This window comes from Centrocercus urophasianus, unplaced genomic scaffold (genome assembly GCF_019232065.1).
Source record: "Centrocercus urophasianus isolate 14NV4802_14NV808 unplaced genomic scaffold, USGS_Curo_1.0 seq_11, whole genome shotgun sequence".
NCBI classification, from domain to species: Eukaryota; Metazoa; Chordata; class Aves; order Galliformes; family Phasianidae; genus Centrocercus; species Centrocercus urophasianus.
The window spans coordinates 89,881,631-89,901,096 of NW_024884253.1; the positions used below are offsets into that span (position 1 = coordinate 89,881,631).

General features: G+C 42.0%; 1 protein-coding gene across 7 annotated transcripts in view; it reads left to right on the top strand.

Moving 5' to 3' along the window:
* Window positions 1-19,466, top strand: part of TNS3 (tensin 3) — a 210,993-nt gene that overhangs the window by 21,232 nt on the left and 170,295 nt on the right. For 3 of the 7 annotated variants that reach the window (XM_042839571.1, XM_042839611.1, XM_042839578.1), the window contains exon 1: window positions 11,617-11,682. The exons of 1 other annotated variant lie outside the window; for it this stretch is intronic. In XM_042839571.1, coding sequence (XP_042695505.1) covers window positions 11,632-11,682 — 51 coding nt within the window. In that variant the 5' untranslated portion in view covers window positions 11,617-11,631. Of the gene's footprint in view, window positions 1-11,113; window positions 11,192-11,368; window positions 11,446-11,616; window positions 11,688-19,466 lie in introns of those variants that run through there. 3 more of the 7 variants (XM_042839604.1, XM_042839609.1, XM_042839610.1) reach the window with 3 other exon arrangements.

Here is a 19,466-nt window from a genome sequence, read left to right on the forward strand (position 1 = left end):
CACTGGTGAGGCCATACCTCAAGTACTGTGTTAGTTTTGGACCCCCCTCTACAAGAGAGAAGCTGAAGCTCTAGTGCATTTCTGAAGGGCAACACAGCTGATGAGGGATCTGGAACACAAGATTTATGAGGAGCAGATGGGATTGGGGTTTGAGTCTGAAAAAGAGGAGGGTCAGAAGAGACCTTATTGCTCTATACAGCCACCTGAAAGAAGGCTGTAATGTGGTGGGGATAGGTCTCTTCTCTCTGGTAATTAGTAGTATGACAAGAAGAATTCCCATTAAATTTATGGCAGGAGAGGTCCAGGCCATATGTTATAAAAAAAATAATTATCTGAAAGAGTGGTCAAATATTGGAATAGGCTGGGAAGAGGTAGAGTCACTGTCACTGAAGGCTTTCAGGAAAGGGGTAGATGTGGCACTTAGGACTTGGTTTAGTGGGCACAGTGGTGATAGTTGGACATAATGATCTTAGAGGCCTTTCCCAACCTTAATAGTTCTATCATTCTATCTCCCTCTCATAATGTCCGTTTATAGGTTAGGTTCCACTCTTTGGGAGTTCTTTGAATCATGCCGTTGTGAATTAGAAAGTAGAGATCATATTCCATTAGGAGAGTAACTACTAGCTCTATAAACTAAGAGCGGGAGTTGAACTGGTCAAATCCTGAATGCTTTTGTACAGCTGACGTAATGATGTACATAATGAGGCAAATTCCTTAAGTTGAGATGCATGCAGGATTGCTAAAAAGGAGCCAAGCAATAGAAGTCACTGGACAAAGATGTAAGCTCCTTGGGAACAGCCATTGGTTGTTGCCAATTGTATTTTTTTTCCTGTCCAGTTTAACAATATTAACAATACAGTGGATACTGTACCTGCATGCTCCTTGGCAACTGAGTATATATCCAGCAGAGGAATTGGTTACATTAGCTCCCTACTATTTGTAAGTGTACATTACTTTTCCATCCTTCACAGCCTACAAAGCAAATTCCTACCAGCAAAGTTACTTTCTATATTATGCTTGCTTATTTATCGTAACTTTCAACAGCAAGATAGCCTGTTCAGTTCTCCACATAAGAGGTGCCTTCTTAATTGAGAATAATGAATCCAGACTCCTTTTACTTCCATTTTCGCTACAGTGTAGGTGGTCAGAAGAACTTGGAAGGGTCTTTTCCACTTCTCTTGCAGCGGTTTGGATGTCCAGGATTTGATGTACACCCATCTCTTGGTTGGAATGGATGTGTGGTAACCGATCCTGGCTTATCTATCCTTACTCAGTTCTCTTAGATTTCCAGGCACCTCCCCTGCCTGTCCCAAAGGCACTGCTGCAGCTTCACCTTCAGGTGAAATTCCTTTCTTTGCTGGCTCGGCTTCCTTTGACAATAACACTGCTGTTTGGACAAATTTAGGTTCTGCTATCAATACTTTTACCTCTCTGACTTTAAATTTTATTTCCACCTCCAATTTTTCCACCAAATCTCAACCAATTAAAGATGCTCCTGGTAAATACAAGAACTGATGTGTCACCCATTATTCTTCAATTTTAAAATGTCTAAGGCTTAAAGAACAGTTTGGCTTCTGACTTGCCTGTTACACCAACAGCTCTTACAGTGTTATACTTTTGTCATCAGATATTTCTTTGCATTTAATACTAAGTAGCTCCTGTGTCAACAAAACATTCTATTTCAGTTTCATCTTCCCTCAGCTTAATTTTAACCAGAGGTTCTTCCTGGGGAACATACCTCCAGTCCCCTTATCGCTAGCTTCCATGATTATCAGAGAACATGAAGTTTCTTAGACCTCTGCAGATAGGAATATTATCACTTCCAGTGCCCCTCCTCTCTACAATTAGCATACTGTTTTTTCCTCTAGCTGGGATTTCAGCTCCATGCTTACCCTGAGCACCTCTACATGAGCAGCACAAGAAGAGGGGGGCCAGTTCAGGGAGGATCTGGGTTGGGGGGGGTCCCATGTAGCTCTTGCTTCAGCCAGCACCTTGCAGCCAACTCAGAATTGGTGTAAAGCAGATGAATATTCTTCCTCGAGACTAAATCCACTCTGGGATTTAGGCCCCTCTAGTCCTTGCCAGCATTATATCCCAAGCAAAAAAGAAATAAAAACTTCTGCAATGCATCGCTGCTACCTGAGCACTCTACTTGGGTCCTTGTGGATCTTTTATTTTTCTGTACTACCAAACAGTATCTGCACAATAACTTCTGTATCTTTCCAATCTGGATCTTGAGTTTTAATCATCATTTAAAAAGCCTTAGCTATCTGTTCAGGATCATCAACATAGATGCCAGGAAGTTTTTTCCAGTTGATTAAATCCATAATTGAAATGGGTACCTTAACTACAACCATACCATTATTTCCAACTGCCTGCCTCAGTGGGGCTTGTAGCACAAGCTTACACCAGCTGCAGCTCCTCTCTGCCACCAGCTTTGTTCCTATAGTCCCTTAGTCCCTCTTTTAGGCTCATGAGCCAACCCCTCTGTGTGCCAGGGAGCCCAGGCCCATGTTTCTTGGAGCCTCTGGCTCCCACTTGGGGCTACTGACATCTCTAAACCCTCCTCCTGCTTATTTAGTTTCAAGCATCTCTGTCCAGTACTACAAGTAGAACACCACCTTTTAAACACCTTTCCTTTCTTCCTCTTTTATCCTTTTCTAGTGCCAAAATCAGAGTATCATTTGGGGTCAAATTAATCCCACACTTTTGCCTCTCAATGTTGCTTTGCTACAAAGAACATATCAGTATGTAACACCACCTCATCCCATTTATCTTCTCTCCACGAAAACATCATAACGAAGTATTATAATTCAAAGTACCATTCACTGGCCAATTTTCTCTATCTTCTAATTTATACAGTGGCCACCATTGATTTGCAGTACTTAATTAAATCATCTTAAATCATCTTAAATCCGTGCAACCCCACAAGAAGATCCATTTATTTTTTTCCAGTAACTCAGAACTCATCCCAAAGATGACATCTTCAAAATTCCCTCACCCACCACATCCAGTGTCCATCTTATCAATGCATGTGGGTGAATCCTTTGTACTATAACAAAAACAATCAGCATGTAATAACAGCACAAACCAGCAATCAAGTATACTTGATGACAATTATCCCAGTTTTATGCCAATTTTGGGGATTTAACTCCTTACCCAGGCCTTTTAACCCTACTCAGAACAACTTTAGTTACACCTGACAGATAGGCAACCAAAATACACGGGGCCTCTAACTACCCTGGGGTACTTTTTAATCCCCTCACCTGGATCCTCAGCCCTACCCTGTGTGACTTCTATGACATCAGACAGGCAGACAACCAAAATACAGGGGGACCTCTAACTCCTCTGGGCAACCAAAACAATAAATAAAAAAGGAATGCCTTGATACTCACTAGTCAGAGGTCTTTGCTCCTGGGCTCTTCAGTCTGGGAATAAGGGTCCTGCCAAGAATACCTCAGTGCCAGCTAAGCTTCTGTGTTCCTATGAACCATTTGAGGCTCAAGAGATCCATCCCATCTGGGTTGACAAATTGTTACCATAAAGCAGTAGATCAAGAAACTCTCTAAGACTCAAATTGGAGTGATAGAAAGTAGACATTCCTTAATATCAGCCCTGGATGCGTAGGGGATACTCCTCCCCTCCCATCACACATACCTTGCACAAAAACATCTTCAGCGTATTTACATTCAGAGGTTTTCCCATAGATATGTACTCATTCCTTGCAAAGACTGGTGGAAACTTTCTTACCTATTCAAGTACAAAGTCTGGCAGAATTGCTCTCTATTCAATACAAAGACACAGACTCTTCCCATTATCTAAACAAACTGGAAAGCTGTCCATTAAGGGACTTCATAAGCTACAACTTGTATCAGGGGAACTCCCTCACCTTTCTTTCCATACCTGTCACCTCTGAACAGTTTATAGCAATTGAATTGTAGCAGTTCAGTCACGTTATCTACCCCAGTACATTTCCACAATAGCAAACAAATCATGGTTCTTCAGGTAGTGACTACCAGTTCCTCGTGTTTGTTGTTACTCACACTCCATACGTTTCTATAGAGGCACTTCATTTTGCCCTTTGACTGCCTCATCTTTGACAGAACATTTTAGAAAGGTTTGGTCACTGGTCTCTTCCACCCTGTAGCTTGTGAGTGCGTGTGTCATGGTTCAGAGCCTCACCTTCCATGTTCATTAGTTTAAAGCACAATATCTAAATCACCCAATCTGCTAGTGAAGATCCTCCTTCCTTTCTACATAAGTGGACCCCATCTCACCCCAATAATTTGTATTCACTGAAGTATCTTCCATGATTTTGGAAGGCAAAACCTGTTAATGACACAAGCCACATAATCAGGTGTTTATTCAGGTGTTAATCTGCATGACGTGTCAACTTCTGCTCACAAACCTGTCTCTATCTGTCAAGGCAGAGAAGACTACCTGGGACCCCATTCACTTCACTTGTGCCCCCAGGACACTGACGTGCTGCTTGATCTTGTCCAAGCATTGCTGTACTGTATGTATATAGTAATGTATATACAGGCACATAACATGTTAAGTGGATTCTGACTCAGTGCTATTAGCTAAAAAAAACAAAACAAAACCCAAACACCCAGTAAAATTGTTTGTCATGGACAAGGCACAGAATCACTGGCCATACCAGGCAGAAGGAAGAGTACAAAAGGCTGTATGACTACACAGTACCAGTGAGAAGTGCTGTGAAGCACTGAAAAGGTCTTCAAGAGGTTAGTTGGGAAACTCTGAGGAGGTCAGTTGCTTGGATACAGGGAGCTGAGAACAGGTAGGTTGCTCTGAAAGTAATGTCTCCTATTTATTTTGGTGAAAACTACAAGATATACAAGGAACACAGCAACACTTTGACAAAACAAATTCTCTGCTACAAAACATTACTTTTCAACAGAGTCACCAATGTTAGGTATGAATTTTGACTGGCGATAAACAAGAATGTTCATGCTATACTTGTATCAGTCTGCACCAGTGTAGCTGCTGCACAGCTGCTATTATGGAGTCATTCTTGAAACCCACCACCTACCTGCTTCCCTGTGTTAATGTCTACTGTTTGGTCTCCATAAGCATTCAGCTGATGTTGGTTAATATTAATGGATGCAATTTTTTCCACATGGAAGGAATTCAGTGACACACCTTTGTTTCACTATGTATTTCCATGTCAGATGCCATTTTGTCAGACTGCCCTTCTGTTGTCACTGTCACATGGCAACCAAATTTAACAGAATATTGTTGACAAGGCTCAACCTTTACTGCCATACCACCAATATCCACCTCCGGTGCTCTAATGTAATAAAAAGCACAACAATAACAGCAGATCAGCAAGATCCCAGGCTGCAGTGAGTGAGGATTTGCTCAAACACAGCAGCAGGCACAAAAAACCAGGAAAGAAACTGCGTACCTTCAGAAAGCCTCACCCACACATGGATCTCTAGAGAGATATCCTTACTTTCACTGCCAACCCTTAAATAAGTTCTGGCAAGGGATGGATCCTAGTTCTACCCCTTCCAGACACTCAGGTGCATTATATGCACATGAACTGCTTTGGGTTAGCCTTGCCTTCCTACCAGGTGCTCAATCACTGTTTTAAGCTGTGACCTAGCATTTCCACTACGGATGCCATGGGCTAATGTAATAAATGTAATAAAATAGGAGGTATTACTTTCAGAGTAGCCCTTGTACATGTGCACATTGAGGTGTGTAATTGCTGGACTAAGTGAACAGTCAGGGTGTACAGCCACATACTATGTGGATGATTCCCAATAAAAAGTCCCCTGTACATTTTTCTGGTCTGGGTCCTATTTTGCTGCCTGGAGGGAAGAGACTGTGGAAGAGGAATACATCACTTTGAAGCTGCCGTAGAAAAGGCAGTCACAGTGCTAAAAGTACACAAGGAGTGATGCACTGAAGCTGATAAGGCCTGTGAAGGCATCTTGGCTCTGTCTTCTTGAACCTGTCGTAGCCACTTGCAACAAGTTTTGTATGTTCTACACTAAATTTCCATTCCATTCCATATCCCACCGAGGATATGATACATGGCATTTGGCTCTTCACTGCCTTCCATCACAAGCTTTGAAGGATTGTGCAACTGATCCCTGTGTGCAGAACTTCTGACTAGGTCCCATGAGAGGAACTGCCTGAGTTCTAGGAACAGCAGCTGTATTATTTTTCATTTAGTTCTCTTTCCTTCCAGTTGTATCAAGTACAGCTTGGCTTACCTCATTCACTGCCACCAGGCTTGAATTGAAAGCATCTTCTTGATCTGGAACTTTTTTCTGGAATGTAGTAGTGCTTGCATAGGTTACACACAATATCTGTCATGCAGTGCATTAGTGCCTTCATGATTTCACTTTTAAACTTGTTAAATGTAGTATTTCTTATTGTAGTTTCATATTAATGCCTTTTTGTTGCTTACAAGAAAAAATGAAAAAGAGGAGCAGTTCTAGGAAACTCAAGAATAGCATAAAGTTTATGAGATGAACTGGTTAAGCACCAGGAAATATTTACCATATCACAGGTCATTAAGTACTGGATGACAAGAAGAACTGCATACATGCTACTCATTGTAGCATGTAAAATGAACCAGCCTTAAAGTCACGTGCTCCTGGCATGCCTATATTAAGTGAGGAAAGCAGATGTGCCCTTATTTCTGCCTTGCAAGCGGATAGGCTGCAAAAATACAGTTGTTTTTTAGGAAAATGTGGAACATCAGTAGAAGGAGAATATGTTGTACATGTGGTGCAAGCTGCTTGTTCTGTGCTTCGTAAGGAACCAGAGAACCAAACGATCATTGGATAAATGACAAATTTTCATTAGCACACTTTCGGTATGGAGCGGATTAATCATATTGTTTAAGGAAATTTTGTATTTCTCTTTTGATACCGTATCAGTTGAATGTTTCAGAAGGTTAATGTAGGTTGTTATTTCATGTTGCTGCATCTGTAATACACCACCAGTGTGTCTGATCAGTCAGTACGTTTGACATTATCTTTTTGGCTACCACAAACATTGTGTTTCATACCAGGATGTTGGTGATGGAAAACAGGTCCTGTGTGTTGATTCCTAGAATGTTTAATATGGTGTTAGATATGGTCAGTCTGTTTGGTGGCTTGCAGAATTATGAAAGTGAAGCTTAGGGCCCACAGTTGGCATGTGCAGGGATAGTTCTGTAAGCACGAAGCAAATGAGATGAATATTACTTGTACAGCAGTGTAGCTATAAAGATTTGTTTTATTAAATATGAAAGAAAACAGTAAAGCCAGTTGATCGCAGACCTCTTTTTTTTTTTTTCATGTTGCAGTTGAAAACATCAGGACTGTTAATTTGTGGGTTTTTTTTGTTGTTGGTTTTTTTTTTTTTTTTTAACTGTTTGCTCATGGAAATAATTTTGTGACCTGAATTCCTGAGTAAATTTGAAATTGCTTCTATCTTTTTTTTTTTTTTTTAAGATTAAGCTAGCATCCAAGCCAGATAGCTTCCTAGCAATATTCTTCAGAACAGAATTCCAGGAATTGCCTGACTAGCAGACGCATACAAAAGTATCCCTTGGAAGAAAACTTGGAAAACTGCTTATGTAAGAAACTAATGCAAATTCTGGCAGTACGCTGAGGTACTATCTTTTACATAGTTTTATATTTGCAGAACAATCCACAAGCCACAAATTTTCTGTTCTCCTGAGGGAACTGCCTGTTTTGCTTTATGTTGCATTTAAGAAAGTCATTGAATATCTCTATCTGGAGGGATATTTATATTATTATTTCTATAAAGTACTTTTCTCCCTGTACTTATTTTACAGCTTTCCATTCTAAAATACTCTAGCTGAAAGGCAAAAGTTTACTGCATTTGTTACCACAGAAAGAGATCTTACTGAAGAAGAGTAAAATTGTACTGCAGCAAAGTAAGTTTTGCACAGAGTAGTGAGCAAGTAACACAAATTGGGGTTTAGAGGTCGTAGTTCATAGCAGAATGCAGAGCTGCTGGGGTGACATTTATGAAGGAATGTCAATTCTTACGCTACTATTACAGAATCTCCAAATAATCTATTATTTTATGATCTCCAACACTGAAGTTGGATTACAGATTTGTATTAAGTGACCTGCTTTAGAAGAGTGTAGTGAGGTTTAGGAACTGAGTGGAAACTTCCTACCTATCCAGTAATGCTGACACTAACTTGATGTGCATCTGTATGCCTTATAAGTAATCATAAAAATTATAGCACATATCATCCATGTATAAATTTCACACCCATGAGAAACTACTATTTTGATTTGGAGCTGTAACAGTTAAATGTAGGAGCAACAGGTAGATTTGTATATCATTTGGTCTCCAGGTTCTTGTTTGCTGACAAGCGCTGTATGATTAGTTTCAGCTCACTGATGATCAAATTATCAGTCTCTCTGTCTTCTGATTTAAAAGCTTTATTTGGGTAGCAGAAACATTACCCAAATTTGTCTGCTTTTGTAGATACCATAAAGAATAAAACACCATTTAAGATCGGGAGCAAATGACCCTCACAATGTAAAAGGACTCTCAGAACTTAAAAAGGTATGAGTCACACAGAGACTTCTGTCACTCCATTCTTTGGAATTTTTGAAAGTGTTTTTGCTGTTATTAAAGTGCAACAGTAACCTATTTTGATTAGCAGTTTAGGAATTGCTTTCACACAGTAGATTCCTTGATTGAACAGTGTGCATCTGAGATTAATGTTTAACTTAGACACTGACTACACCTTTGTGCAGGTTTATATATATAAAACTCCTAAAATGTAGACATAGATTTCCCCTCACCTTTTGTATTCCCCTCCACTACTGTCAAAGGGTGGAAGAGAGGAATTCAGAATATAGAGATGGTAACTGGAGACTTAAACATGCAAGAATATACTATTTGTCAAATGTCTGTGAGTTATAAAGTGTAAAGAACATGCATTTATGGTAAACTAATGCTATAGCAGCAAACCCATATATTTAACTTCCTGAATTTTCACATAGTGTTCCAAGTGGCATGCAAAAGCAGTTTTTTTTTTCTTTGGCTATTGCCATTTATTTGTAATAACATGTTCATCTGGAAGCAGATGCACTCATATATATCAAGTGTTTCCAAAGTTTGAGTATTTAATAGTCATCTGTCAGAGTGCTAAATCACATGATAGTAGATTTTTTTTTTTTTAAATTTAAGAATTTCTGTTTTCTGCTCTTGAATTCCTTGGAGTCCAGGCTTTAAAAATTTTGCTTAAAAGTTTGCAGCTGATGGTAATAATTTTTGTTTGTTTTTTAATGACCATTGAAATTTTCGGATAGCCACTTGATGGGGTAATCCATGAAGTGGGACTTACAGAAAAACTCTGAGGCTTTAAAGGTGCTTTTTAAAAAACCCTGTGAGGCTTTAAAGGTGCTCATTCTGTGCACTTATGCACTGTTAAGAAACTGATCCCATTCTCAGAATTTCTTGGCTTTATTTAAGGATATGTGTGTTGTATTTTTACACGTGACCTGTAGTGTAGGATGATGCACATGGTGAGAGTTAGGAGAAACCATGTGAGATGATCTAAGAGATTTGTAGTATGTGTTCCCATCCTCTGTCAGAAAAGGAGAGAAGAAGTTTAAGCTGTGATTATAAACAAAGACTTTTGATTATGTCTGACTACTAAATATTTCTGAAGCTTTCAATTCAATACCACAAAGGTTTATCCAAATTAGATGGTACGCATGTCTGGGACCTACTTTGTCTTTTGCTTGGTTAGTGTTTGTTATGTTGCTGTCCCTCAGTAAATAAGGTATCTGTATTTGAATACCATTGCCTTCGAAATATTATAACCTGTTTGCCTGTTGCCACAATGTAATGCTCTGCAGACACAGACTAAGATTTGTGCTTTGAAGCCCAGTTCTGGCATCTCCAGGAGAGCTTCTTAGCCTAAAGCAAGAGATTTCCAAATGTTAACCACCACATTATTGCCTAAGCAGCCAGAGAGAAGTATTGCTAGGATAGGCTGTAAACCATTGCCTATGTCAATGTGTATGTGTTCCTGCTTAGGATTCATATGCATGAATTTGTTTTTGGATATTTAGCTGCAGAAAATAAGCTAGAAAGATGTCAAGATGGCTACTGTTTGTTTACACAGGGTCCTAGCCAAAGGAAAGATGTTCAGATCTTTTCTGTCTGATGATGTGCACACGCTCCTCAGGCGAGGCTACATTTATCAGCTGATAGTGTGATCTTTGCTAGGCATCTCAGTCCTACTAATCAAATTCCACATTGCTTCCATGAATATTTATGTGTTTATTTTAAATGCAAAGAACTTGAATTTCCAAACTACTCTGCTCTTTAGCTGTTTTGTATGGTATCTAAGACTGTGCAAGCAGAAGCAGCTGTGATCCAGCAAGAATGGTGCCAATTGAATTTGTGGATCCTATAAAAACTGGAGTTCATCTTTCTTGAACTACCTCAAGAAAGAGGGAAAAGAGGGTGTTTTTTTTTTTTTTTTTTTTTTTTTTTTTTAATGTTTGAACAGCATACATGTCAATGTTTTATGAACTGTACTTGTACAAACATGCACATAAGGAACCTGTGGGATTAGACAGCAGCTAAGCTAAGGGTCATCCTGGGACCTGAGATACTGAAGCGAAGTTCTGAGGATGGTTAAGACCCCTCGAGAGCCTGTGTGTCTGTTTTGCTTTATCACTGCACGTGGCTGCCCACAGCTCCAAGCTCACTCCTTTCCTTTAGCAGCCACGGCGGACTGAACAGTATCATGAAGGTGGATGTTCAGGTCCTAAGGACCGCAACTCTAGGCCTTTGGCTTCAGCTCAGAGCACGGGCTCTGTCAGCAGAGCCCTGCAGGGCCCAAAGACCCTCCGCCTCCCATCACAGTGCCGGGGCCCAGAGGGGGTCTCGCTGAGTAGCAAGGCGGAAGGAACTGGATTTCTCGTCGTAAGCGGAGCGCTATCAGGTGAGCCCGGCTGCCCCGCGCCCCGCGCCCCCCGCCCCCAAGCCGAGAGCAGCGCGACGCGCCTCCTCCACGCCTCCTCAGCCCTAAGCGCGGCTTCTTCGCGGCGGGCGGGACTGTAGGAAATAAAAAACAAGCGTGTGCGGCGCAGGGGGAGGAGGAGGATTAGCTCTGCCTAGGGCTGCGCCGGCTCGGGGCCCGCTGCAGAGCCGGGGAAGCGAGGTAAAAACTTGGGCTGTTGTTGAGAACGCCGTGCGGGCGGCGCGGGGCATCTTTCGGCCGGGCGCTCAGCGGCGCCGCGCCGCGCCATCGCCGGGCTCGGGGGCGAAGCGCTTCCCGTGCCGGGCTGGGCGGTCTTTGCCCGCGGGGACGCGGCGCGGATTCGCCGGGGCCCGTCCTGGGGCCTGCTCGCCTGTGGTAGTGCGGGCCGGGCGGGAGGCCGGACTCGAGGGGAGGGGATTGCCGTGCTAGGGCAGGTGAGCGCTTAGGGATCTCGGCCCTTCTAGGAGAGCGTCCGAGGGTGCGCCTTGCAGAGGGGTAAAGGTAGCGGTGAGGCGCAGCTGGAGCTGAGGCGCCGCGGGCAGGGCGGGATGGCGGAAGCGGGCCCGGAGGCGGGCCGTGCCACAGCCGGGTACCGCCGAGCTGCGCGGGGCGATCCTGCGATGGGCCTCGGCGGCGGGGAGCTGAGCGGCGAGGCGTGTGTCGCCTCACCTATAAGGTTACGTGAATCTGGGGAAGGGGGTAATTGTGACCGCGGACATCTGAGCGGCAGCCTTTCGTGGCTCGCTCCTCGGGCGGCGTTTGACGGGCTGTAGGCAGCTGTGAATCCGTGTGCTAACAGCCGTAGTTCTGTCGTAGCAGGACGCTTGGTGAGCGGGCACCGCCTCAAACGTCTCCTGATGGCGAACTTCTCTCTGTTCGCTGTGTTCTTCTATCGCTGCCCAAAACTCCCCCTTTATAGAAGGGGAAGTACAAATTCTGTAACTATGAAGAGGAATTTTTTCAAGGTTCAGAACCCTTGTGCCTGCTGCTAGCTACTCGTGTTGTAAGCAGCTTTTGGAGTCTCTCGGGGTGGTTTGTAATCTTCAAAATCAGAACAGCCTTATTCTAAGTGGTGAAGAGTTGTGCCACAACAAATTTTTACGTTCTCAAACTTATAATGATCAACTAGTCGTAGCATTTTGTATGATATGATTTAAAAAAATAGGGTAAACCGTGTGTTATTATCTGCAAATACAGCATTTACCTTCTGTTAGGTAGGAAATTAATACAGGCTATACCTGTATGAAGGAGACTTTGTCTGTTTCGTCTGTTGGGTTGATAGGAAACTTCTGGGTATTGCTGAACATAGTGACTGAATACAGATGTCTCAAGTGGGCTGATTTTTAAAAGGAACTGCTGCAGTGAGTTGGTTAAATTTATTGTATGGATGACCAAATGGGGCTTTTTCTGAAACAAATGAGATTCTTGATGACTTTGAAGTTGTACAATACAGCCTCTGAAGTGCTGCAGATAGTGGGCTTTTCATCTTAATAGCCAGAAGACTCCTTATGATTTATTCTAATTAAATCGATCACTTCTAATAATTAATGTTTGTTGGAGGACTTAATCAGTCGTTTAATTGGGAGGTGGTACAGGTGCTAGTGACTTAGAACTGCGTGGTGGAGTGCCTTCCATGCATTAAATTGAAACATTCAGTTTTTTAATATATATGCATATGCCACAGGAGACAATTTCTTTAGAGCAGGCAGCAGCTACAAATGGTTTAATCAGGTTTTTTCTTTTTTTCCTTCCAATTTCTGACTTAATCCAAAATATTTGTCTGCATCTCTGTTTTACTAAACAACTTTGATATTTCAGGGGTATAATTACTGTGGGCATTAGCTTCTCTGTCTTGCTCGTTTCCTCATCATGCAGAAAATATTTATATCTGGGCACAAAAATAGTGCAACTGTGGTAGTGCAGCTTGTAGGGTGGGCTACGAGCGCATCCTTAAATGTATTAGGAGATGATTTCTCTTTGACCATAAGTTCTATGGCTAAAAGAAAATGCAGTATCAGAGATTCTGAATAGTGCAGTAGACTGAAAGAATGTAGTAATTATTTCTGGGTCTGACAAGCAGATAAAGATTTTCTTCATTGCTTCTGTGTTCAACTTTTCTTGAAATTGCCAAACTGGTAGAGAATGAAGAAGTACTTTGTTTTGCATCTGTGAGAGTTATTTGAGTAAAACATTATTAGTGTAATTACTTGTGTGTCTCCAAACCGCAGATGGAAACCAAAATAGCAAGCAGTGTTAAAACTGAAGAAAAGATATAATGAAGGAAAAATAAACACAGTGAAACATTTGCAATGCAGGAAAAGTCAACGTAGAAGTCACTGAATGTACTGCAGGAAATAAAAGGTTGGCTAGACGTTGAAATGTAGGGCCCCCTGTCCTGCTTTATTCCTAATGAGAATTTCCAGTAAAGTTTTTCTGGCTGTCACTTAAATGAAGAAGTTGTTACTCATTTGTATGCTGATCCTGATCACCACTGACTATCTCCTGAGAGTGAGCAATTCTTGTCATAGCAATGAATGCTGAATGTGCCTTTGCAAAACTTCTCAAAGACTTAAAGCATTAATTCTTTCTTGGAGGGGGGTTAGGGGCAACCGAAAAAAGTGATTGAGATGGTTTGCACCTTGTTGTTTGTCATCGTATTTTTCTGTTGTGAGAAAGGCCATGTATGTTCTGCAGCTGTGTTTGCTACCAGTACAGCTTTTGGATGCATTTTTACCCATCAAGCGTAATCTGAAGTACTGCATGGCTAATGATTGCTTATTTTGAGTCATTAAGTAGAGTTGGGAAGTTTGCAGTGGAGTGTTTGTCCAGATGTTAAGTACTCATTTACCTCACACTGATAGTGTAAGAATTGAAATGAATTGCTTGAGTGAAATAGCACTGTGGAACAAAGCGTGTTGTTTCCCACTAAGGTGGGTTGACTGGCCAAGCCTGACTAACATCAGTGGAGGAAATGCTAGGGAAGGAAGAACCTCTTGAAGTCATCTGCTCTTACATGTGGGTCTCCTGTTCAAGGGACTCAGTTACAGGGCTGAAGCATGTGGAAGTTACCAAATCTGAATGACACTCTTTGTATATCAGCTGCACCTGAGCTGTCCCTAAAGAAGGGAAGGCGACAGATGTCATTTACCTGGACCTGAGCAAGGCCTTTGACATGATCCTCCACCACATCTTCATCTCCAAATTGGAGGGAAGTGGATTTGATGGGTGGACGACCCGATGGATAAGCAATTGGTTGAAAGGCCGCAGACAGAGGGTGGTGGTCAATGGCTCTATGTCCAGGTGGAGGCCGGTAACAAGTGGTGTCCCCCAAGGGTCTCTCTTGGGACCGGTGCTCTTTAACATCTTTATTAATGACATCGATGAGGGAATTGAGTGCACCCTCAGCAAGTTTGCTGACGACACCAAGCTGAGTGGTGCAGTTGATACGGTGGAAGGAAGGGAGGCCATTCAGAGGGACCTCGACAGGCTGGAGGGCTGGGCTCGGGTGAACCTAATGAGGTTCAACACGGCAAAGTGCGAGGTTTTGCATTTGGGCCGGAAGAACCCCAGGCACCCGTACAGGCTGGGAGGAGTGGGCCTTGAGAGCAGCTCGGCAGAGAAGGACCTGGGGGTCCTGATGGACGAGAGACTGAACATGAGGCAGCAGTGTGCTCTGGCAGCTCGAAAGGCAAATGGGATCCTGGGCTCCATCAGGAGAGGGGTGGTCAGTAGGGACAGGGAGGTGATTGTCCCTCTCTACTGGGCTCTTGTGAGGCCCCATCTGGAGTACTGTGTCCAGGTGTGGAGCCCTCAGTACAAGAAAGACATTGAGATTTTGGAAAGGGTCCAGAGGAGGGCGACTAAGATGATCAGGGGGCTGGAGCACCTCCCCTATGAGGACAGGCTGAGGGAGTTGGGCTTGTTCAGCCTGGAGAAGAGAAGGCTGCAGGGTGACCTCATTGCAGCCTATCAATACCTGAAGGGAACCTACACCCAGGAGGGGAGTAAACTCTTCAAAAGGGCTGACAACAGCAGGACTAGGGGAAATGGATCCAAGTTGAGGGAGGGAAGATTTAGGTTGGATGTTAGGGGGAAGTTCTTTACAAGGAGAGTGGTTAGGACCTGGAACGGGCTGCCCAGGGAGGTTGTGGATGCCCTGTCCTTGGACGTGTTCAAGGCCAGGTTGGACGGGGTCCTGGGCAACCTGATCTGAATGAGTATGATTGGTGGCCCTGCTAGGCAGGGGGGTTGGAACTACATGATCCTTGAGGTCCCTTCCAACCCGGGTGATTCTGTGATTCTGTAAAGAACCTTCTCTTGGAAAATCTCTTGAGGCAGACTCTGACTGAAGGAAAATGTGTGTGACAGAAGAGGCTGGGAACAATGAGCAGCTTTTTTTTTTTTCTTTATTTTTCCTGTTTGTTTGCTTCTCCTGACGTCAGTACCTTTGTGGCTGGAAGGAGGAGGTGTACAGGTGACTGTATCCTCTCCTGAAAGTCAGTTCAGACCTTGGAAATTGGTTAATTGTTTCTTATGCCACAGGCCTGCATGAGGGTAGGGATTTTCATGCATGTGTTTGCAGATGTTCGGCAGCAAATTATTTTACCAAGGAGAGGAGTGTGAGGCGGGGGAAGCAGGTATCCTGGAATTGTCAGTTTTAGCAGGCTAGTGTTCCTAAAGTTAGGCCTGCCATCTGAATGAAAACTGACTTTCAGAAAAGCAACCTGGAAGATGATATTTTCTACCTGGGAATAGAGCAGTATGTTACCCTGCTTCATGCAACATCCATAGCACACTGGCAGGAGTATACTTCATTGTATTCATTTTAGCTGTGTTTGCTAAATGAGAAAGCAGGGAGATTGGCTTAGGATCATAAATTAAACTGTCTTTATGCCAGTGTGGGAGAGTCTGTGGTGGTAATGGTAAAGCACTTTATACATGTAAGACCCCCACCCCCTCCCTACACAGTTTTTACCTACTTGATTTGGTAATCTGCTCTGTTAATGTATTTTACTGTGCAACTGTGCTTTTAAAGTTGATAATATTGTGTGTAGTTTAAAAATAGAGTTGGTGTTGCACATTCAGAACTTTGTAAGTTCAGTGCAGGGTTATAGTTACGTGCTTGGTGTATTAAGGCAGAATTTCCATAGCCTACAGCTCCCATTGTAGTGCCACTAATACAATATTAACTTAGTGTAGCTTCACAGGGACTAGATGTTCACCTTTTCTTCCTTCCCTACTGTCCCTGCATATCTTACTATTTAATTACCCTGAGGGTACAGACCTGTGTGGTTGCCAGAGCTGAGATAATGAACTGCTGGAAGCATAAGGTGATAAGTTGATTTGCTGTGTACTAATGAGCAGTGGGGAAGTTAAGTGACCTTGGAGTCAGAAAAGGTGCTGTTAAGGAACTACAAAGTTGTAAGCTAAAGTGACACACTTTGAACTTTGGGGGCAGCAGCAAGAGGTTGTTGAATATGTTTGGGAATGTATCTGTGTTTTTTTTAATTTATTTTTGGATAATGGGAAAGTTTGTTCTCTGAACATTATTATTATTTATTATTAAGTTTACATTTCAGGAGTTTCTTCTACAACTTAGCTTTTATAAGTGGTTAAATCTATTGTTCTGCATTGATTCTCTGAAAGGCGGAGGTGGTGATGATATCTCCAAGCAGTCTATCTTCCTAGAAACAAACAAGTAGAGTAGAGCTGAGGGCATCTAGGTTGTCGTCTCATTTCACTGAAAGTTCTGTGCTTTTGGATACAGTGAAAAAGCAAGCAGTAATGATTCAACATATAAACATATGTTTTTATTTTCAGTTGAAATGAACTTCCATTTGCACCAACTTTAATGGTTAATAGGTGAAGCATCCTATAACGGGCTGCTATCCCTAGCAGTCAGCGTCCTGAAAATAGTTTCTGTTAGAGCAAAGAGTATCTTTGTGGGTACTCTGTGCTAGTACACCTGGGAGAACGATTTCTTGAGTATTTGGTTCGGGGTTTGTTTACCTTGAATATCTTAGCCTTTCCAGACTGCTACAGTGTTAGCAATCCGAATGTATTTGTGTCATGTTTAATCTGGCAGGAGGCTCAGCACCACAGGGCTGTTTGCTCACTTTCTCTTCCCAGTGGGATGGGGGATAGAATGGGGGGAAAAAAACAGTAGAACTTGTTGGTTGCTCACCATGCCACTGACTGATGCCCAGCTGGCCCTCTAGCAGCAGAAGAGCCAGGTGCCCTCCCACCCCCCCTTCAGAACTTCTGCTTGATGTGGTGTGATATGGAATGTCCCTTTGGCCACTTTAAGTCAGCTGTCCTATTCCCTCCTTTGCTGTGAACAGTCTCAGGTCTATAAAGTATTGCTTGGCAGCAGCTATAAATGTTGGTGTGCTATCAAGATTGTTTTTTTTCCTAGAACCAAAACACAGCGTCATACTAGGCACACTGAGAAAACTAGTTCTGTCCCAACTGAAATGAAGACAATTTGATTATTTTCCAGATTGATAATACTGTATTTTCACCACATTAGTTGATTATTTTTATTTTTTTGAATTTTAGGTGCCTTGATTTTTGGTTGCAAAGTCTTCTTTCAGGAGTTTAATGAAGGAGGTATCTGATTTTGATTTAGAAACGCAGCCTGTTGCTATTATCAATTTTAATTATTAAGAGCTTTTTCATTAATATGGATTTGATTTAGGATATTAAAAAAAAAAGGAAAAACTCATGACCTATTCCTGCAGCTTCTGGGAAATCTAGCATTTCCACTTACAGTTTCAACAGATTTGGATATATGAGACTAAGTTCCCTGAGGAGGATGTAGCTTTTAAGTAGGACTCTGTATTCTAGCTAAGAAGTTTTTAGATTCATCTGTGCTGTGTTGTGAAATCTATCGGTATTATTCTGTTTGTTAATATTCCTCTCTGGAAATACTGGTTTTGGTTGCTTTTTTAACTGAGATTATAAGCATCTAAAATTCATGGTTTATTGTAGCTGCTCTTGCTCTTTGGTTGTGGCTTTTGAAAGGTAAATTGTGTTTTTCAAATGTGAGCGATACATCTATTCATTTTAGAAATGCATTTTCCACCCATAAGTAAACTTTATGTGTAAATATTGTCACACATGCTTTCTTTAGATATCTCTGGAAAGAGCTGGCAATAAAGTTCTATAGTGGTTTTCAAAGAAGTTCTGTGCTTTTTGTCATCTTGCAGATGTTTTGTTTCAGCAGATGCTTGGAAGTGCCCTTGCTGTAGCTTTAATCCAGCTGTTCTGCATTATTTGGGGAGTGTTCATGTTCTGTAACATCTTAATGGATCCCAGCATTCCTGTACTGTGTTCTTTCTTTCTTACATTCTGTGGTAACTTGAAGTATTTTGGAACCGTCCCGCCACTCCTTTGCCTGAGCTATAGAAAAGCATACTTACGTGTGTAGACTTGAAACTTATGTGGAGGTTTGTCTATCCATACTGAGTTGCATGTGCTTTCCAAGATGCTTTATAATGGCAGAGGGGAAGAAATATATTTAGTTCTAGTTGGAGTTTTAATTTTTTTCTATGGAGTTCTTTCCTTTGAGGTTTAAAAATCTTGTTGAAAAAACGAATGCATTACTGTTACTGTTTTGATGCTGCATGGGATATGCTTCATTTGTGGTGATTTTCTTTTTCAGCACAGAGCTTTCTCCAAACAGTGGCTTTCCTGTAGCAAAATGGTTTTATTTTAGAGCTGATGAAATAAATCATGAGACTTGTAGTTCTCTTTAGAAAAATCAGTCTCTAGAGGGATCTGTGCCAGAAACCGAGCAGAACTGCATCCCGCATGGGGTGCATGAGTAGCGTGCCAAAATCTTTTTGTCTTCAGTAGTATGTTCTTTTTGCAAATACCTTTCTTTGCTGTGCAAGGGTGCTTTGAAGAGAAATACCATTTTGACCTTTTATTTCTATGCAGTTGTAACACTTCAACTGTTTCCTGTGGTTATGCTTACTGCTTTATTTTGAAATGCAGATGTTCATTCTTTCCTGGGGAGATAATTGACATTCTTTTTGTGTATTAGGGAAATATTTAGTGTCAGTAAGCTCACCCTTCCTGACAGGTAAAGGGTAGTTTGTGAGGTACCCCAGCTCTGTGGCCTGCAGCACATAGAATACTTTTCACAGAGAAAGAAAATTTGGAAACTAGTTGGGAAAGTGTGACAGCTATGACATATGGAATCTGCAAGTACAGAGAAGCAGTTCTGGGGAAAATGAGGAGTGAAACATTGATTCATAGCCTAGATTAGGATAATAGTTTGAAAACAGGCAACAGTTGTGTGATAAAGGAGCTGCCTTGCCAGAATTAACTGGTAAATAATCAGAAGCCTTTTTGAGAGTTGCTTTTCAATGGATTTTGCTCATTTGGTAGGCGGAAAGCGTCTTGCCATTCCTAGTTCCATAAATTAGCGCCTTGTGATCAACCGATGGAG